Below are 5,000 nucleotides of genomic sequence, written 5' to 3'. Positions count from 1 at the left end.
CCTGTCGTAGAGAGGAGAGAGTCAGACAGAGAGAGAGATAGATAGAGGTTGGTTGTTCTCCTGTCGTAGAGAGGAGAGAGTCAGTCAGACAGAGAGACAGACAGACAGAGAGAGAGATAGATAGAGGTTGGTTGTTCTCCTGTCGTAGAGAGGAGAGAGTCAGTCAGACAGAGAGACAGACAGACAGAGAGAGAGATAGATAGAGGTTGGTTGTTCTCCTGTCGTAGAGAGGAGAGAGTCAGTCAGACAGAGAGACAGACAGACAGAGAGAGAGATAGATAGAGGTTGGTAGTTCTCCTGTCGTAGAGAGAGTCAGTCAGACAGACAGAGAGATAGATAGAGGTTGGTAGTTCTCCTGTCGTAGAGAGGAGAGAGTCAGACAGACAGAGAGACAGACAGACAGAGAGAGAGATAGATAGAGGTTGGTAGTTCTCCTGTCGTAGAGGAGAGAGTCAGACAGACAGAGAGATAGATAGAGGTTGGTAGTTCTCCTGTCGTAGAGAGGAGAGAGTCAGACAGACAGAGAGATAGATAGAGGTTGGTAGTTCTCCTGTCGTAGAGAGGAGAGAGTCAGACAGACAGAGAGATAGATAGAGGTTGGTAGTTCTCCTGTCGTAGAGAGGAGAGAGTCAGACAGACAGAGAGATAGATAGAGGTTGGTAGTTCTCCTGTCGTAGAGAGGAGAGAGTCAGACAGACAGAGAGATAGATAGAGGTTTGGTAGTTCTCCTGTCGTAGAGAGGAGAGAGTCAGTCAGACAGAGAGATAGATAGAGGTTGGTAGTTCTCCTGTCGTAGAGAGGAGAGAGTCAGTCAGACAGAGAGATAGATAGAGGTTGGTAGTTCTCCTGTCGTAGAGAGGAGAGAGTCAGACAGACAGAGAGATAGATAGAGGTTGGTAGTTCTCCTGTCGTAGAGAGGAGAGAGTCAGACAGACAGAGAGATAGATAGAGGTTGGTAGTTCTCCTGTCGTAGAGAGGAGAGAGTCAGACAGACAGAGAGATAGATAGAGGTTGGTAGTTCTCCTGTCGTAGAGAGGAGAGAGTCAGACAGACAGAGAGATAGATAGAGGTTGGTAGTTCTCCTGTCGTAGAGAGGAGAGAGTCAGACAGACAGAGAGATAGATAGAGGTTGGTAGTTCTCCTGTCGTAGAGAGGAGAGAGTCAGACAGACAGAGAGATAGATAGAGGTTGGTAGTTCTCCTGTCGTAGAGAGGAGAGAGTCAGACAGACAGAGAGATAGATAGAGGTTGGTAGTTCTCCTGTCGTAGAGAGGAGAGAGTCAGACAGACAGAGAGATAGATAGAGGTTGGTAGTTCTCCTGTCGTAGAGAGGAGAGAGTCAGACAGACAGAGAGATAGAGGTTGGTAGTTCTCCTGTCGTAGAGAGGAGAGAGTCAGACAGACAGAGAGATAGAGGTTGGTAGTTCTCCTGTCGTAGAGAGGAGAGAGTCAGACAGACAGAGAGATAGATAGAGGTTGGTAGTTCTCCTGTCGTAGAGAGGAGAGAGTCAGTCAGACAGAGAGATAGATAGGGTTGGTAGTTCTCCTGTCGTAGAGAGGAGAGAGTCAGACAGACAGAGAGATAGATAGAGGTTGGTAGTTCTCCTGTCGTAGAGAGGAGAGAGTCAGACAGACAGAGAGATAGATAGAGGTTGGTAGTTCTCCTGTCGTAGAGAGGAGAGAGTCAGACAGACAGAGAGATAGATAGAGGTTGGTAGTTCTCCTGTCGTAGAGAGGAGAGAGTCAGACAGACAGAGAGATAGATAGAGGTTGGTAGTTCTCCTGTCGTAGAGAGGAGAGAGTCAGACAGACAGAGAGATAGAGGTTGGTAGTTCTCCTGTCGTAGAGAGGAGAGAGTCAGTCAGACAGAGAGATAGATAGAGGTTGGTAGTTCTCCTGTCGTAGAGAGGAGAGAGTCAGACAGACAGAGAGATAGATAGAGGTTGGTAGTTCTCCTGTCGTAGAGAGGAGAGAGTCAGACAGACAGAGAGATAGAGGTTGGTAGTTCTCCTGTCGTAGAGAGGAGAGAGTCAGACAGACAGAGAGATAAATAGAGGTTGGTAGTTCTCCTGTCGTAGAGAGGAGAGAGTCAGTCAGACAGACAGAGAGATAGAGGTTGGTAGTTCTCCTGTCGTAGAGAGGAGAGAGTCAGACAGACAGAGAGATAAATAGAGGTTGGTAGTTCTCACATCGTAGGCCCCAGCCTTGATCTGCTGGTACAGTCTGTGTTGGTCCTCGTCCCAGAAGGGAGGATAACCGACCAATAGGATGTACAGGATCACCCCTGGCAGAAAGACACAACACAGTCTTGACCCCAAACTGAACGCTTTTTGAAATTTCACTTCCTGAATTGGAATGGAATTGAGCCAACTTTCAGCAGGGAACAATGATTTGGAACAATCACATATAAGAGGTATGTTATTTAGTTTAGTTCTAAAGGTCAAAGGTTAGAGATGAAAAGGTTGTTTGTTTACCACAGGCCCACATGTCCACAGGCTTTCCATATGGGTCTTTTCTCAGAACCTCTGGAGACAGGTAGCCTGGTGTACCAGCAAAACCTGTAGGAGAGGGAGGGAGGGAGGGAGGGAGGGAGGGAGGGAGGGAGGGAGGGGGGAGGGAGGGAGGGGGAGGGAGGGAGGGAGGGGAGGGGAGGGAGGGAGGGAGGGAGGGAGGGAGGGAGGGAGGGAGGGAGGGAGGGAGGGAGGGAGGGAGGGAGGGAGGGAGGGAGAATAAATGGATGAGTGTATCAATAGTTTGATTGATTGATTTGAGTAATTGTTTCAGCAAATAATTAATTGATTACTTGAGTGAGTCATTCATTGATTAAATCGATCAATCAGTACATTTTAGAGCGACTTACAGGACTAATGAGGGCAAATCAACAGTTTTTCACCTAGTCAGCTCAGGGTTTTGAACCAGTGACCTTTCTTTTAGGCTAACTACCGCCCTGACAATTCAAAAGTGGTAAGAGGTTCGGGGTTAATTCTAGGCCAGGTCTGTGTGTCCTCTAATACACTAGTGTGCAGACCCGACCCGACCCGAACCGCACCGTGCTGGCTTGGCATTATTCATTTTCCCATTAGCCTTTCACTCACAGCACTCACAGTACTCACAGCACTCACAGTACCAGAAACTACAGTGGAGGCTAGTTCAGCTCGGCTTGTTTCAGCTCAGTAGTGTGAAAAAAAACACATTTTCTGTCCCCGTCCCATAAGAGAGAAGCCACTCCACGATACTCACCAAACCATGCCTGTTGGTCGCCCTGCACCTCGATGGCGAGCCCAAAGTCAGCTAGCTTAACCGCCGCCCCCTTCAGCTTACTGGCCAATAGGAGGTTCTCAGGCTGGAGGGGGGCGGAGTCAAAATGGGTTAGAGGTAACAGGACGCTCCTGGTAACCGTTGGCCGTAGACACAGATGTACAATCAGGTTTAGCCTCACGCAAGGTTGTCACTTTCTGGCTAAGCTGCAAAGTCAGAACCTAGGCTAGGCCAATTGTGCATCGCCCCACGGACCTCCCGGTCGCAGCCGGTTACGACAAAGCCTGGGCGCAAACCCAGAGTCTCTGGTGGCCCAGCTGGCGCTGCAGTACAGCGCCCTTAACCACTGTGCCACCCGGGATCCCCTCGTCATTTTCTACAATTTATCTCCTTATAACCTGTTGTGACTAGGGGGCAATATTTTCATTTTTGGAAAAATAACGTACCCACAGTAAACGGGACATTTTGTGAGGACAAGATGCTAGAATATGCATATAATTGACAGCTTAGGATAGAAAACACTCTAAAGTTTCCAAAACTGTAAAAATATTGTCTGTGAGTATAAACAGAACTGATATTGCAGTCGGAAGCCTGAGAAAAAGCCAACCAGGAAGTGCCTCGTGTTTTGAAAGCTCTGCGTTCCAATGCGTCCCTATTGAGCAGTGAATGGGCTATCAACCAGATTACTTTTCCTCCATATTCCCCAAGGTGTCTACAGCATTGTGACGTAGTTTTACGCATTTATGTTGAAGAATACCCGTAAGCGGCTACATTGCGCAAGTGGTCACCTAATGGCTCCCAGAGTGATTCTCGTGTAAAATACAGAGGTAGCCATTACTCCAATCGGTCCTACTGAAAAAACAATTGTCCCGGTGGATATATTATCGAATAGATATTTGAAAAACACCTTGAGGATGGATTATAAACAACGCTTGCCATGTTTCTGTCGATATTATGGAGCTAATTTGGAATATTTTTTGGCATTTTCGTGACCGTAATTTCCGATCGATTTCTCAGCCAAACGTGAAGAACAAACGGAGCTATTTCGCCGACAAAAAAAATTGGGGGGAAAAAATTAACATTGGCTATCTAACTGGGAGTCTCGTGAGTGAAAACATTTGAAGCTCATCAAAGCTAAACGATTTGATTGCTTTTCTGATTTTCGTGACCAAGTTACCTGCTGCTAGCTGGACATAATGCTATGCTAGGCTATCGATAAACTTACACAAATGCTTGTCTTGCTTTGGCTGTAAAGCATATTTTGAAAATCTGAGATGACAGGGTGATTAACAAAAGGCTAAGCTGTGTCTCAAAATATTTCATTTGTGATTTTCATGAATATGAATATTTTCTAGTAATATTTACGTTCGTTGGGTTATGCTAATTAGTGTCAGTCGATGATTACACTCCCGGATCTAGGAAATCTGATTTTTAAATATACACTTAACAACAATGCTGACCTTATGCTTAAAATATACATTCTATTTTCATACAATTTTAAGATATAGCCAATTTAGAGTTTGCAGCTTGGCCATATAGTGGAAACCACTAGGACTAAACTGAGCCGAGATCAGTGTCTAGGGGCAACTGGTTTACAGCTTGGCCATATAGTGGAAACCACTAGGACTAAACTGAGCTGAGATCAGTGTCTAGGGGCAACTGGTTTGCAGCTTGGCCATATAGTGGTAACCACTAGGACTAAACTGAGCTGAGATCAGTGTCTAGGGGCAACTGGTTTGCAGC

The 5,000-nt window shown here is 46.4% G+C and overlaps 1 protein-coding gene across 1 annotated transcript in view; it reads right to left on the bottom strand.

Annotated features, from left to right (window-relative positions):
• LOC124026272 (calcium/calmodulin-dependent protein kinase type II delta 2 chain-like) overlaps positions 1-5,000 on the bottom strand; it is a 66,553-nt gene that overhangs the window by 58,338 nt on the left and 3,215 nt on the right. Inside the window, exons 3-5 of the mRNA XM_046339373.1 lie at positions 3,240-3,342; positions 2,474-2,557; positions 2,189-2,283 (exon numbers count right to left, since the gene is read on the bottom strand). Coding sequence (XP_046195329.1) covers positions 2,189-2,283; positions 2,474-2,557; positions 3,240-3,342 — 282 coding nt within the window. The remainder of the gene's footprint in view (positions 1-2,188; positions 2,284-2,473; positions 2,558-3,239; positions 3,343-5,000) is intronic.

The sequence above is a fragment of the Oncorhynchus gorbuscha genome, unplaced genomic scaffold (assembly GCF_021184085.1).
Source record: "Oncorhynchus gorbuscha isolate QuinsamMale2020 ecotype Even-year unplaced genomic scaffold, OgorEven_v1.0 Un_scaffold_2684, whole genome shotgun sequence".
Lineage (NCBI taxonomy): Eukaryota > Metazoa > Chordata > Actinopteri > Salmoniformes > Salmonidae > Oncorhynchus > Oncorhynchus gorbuscha.
Note: the sequence above shows the minus strand (reverse complement) of the source record. Positions and strands in the feature narration are given on the sequence as shown.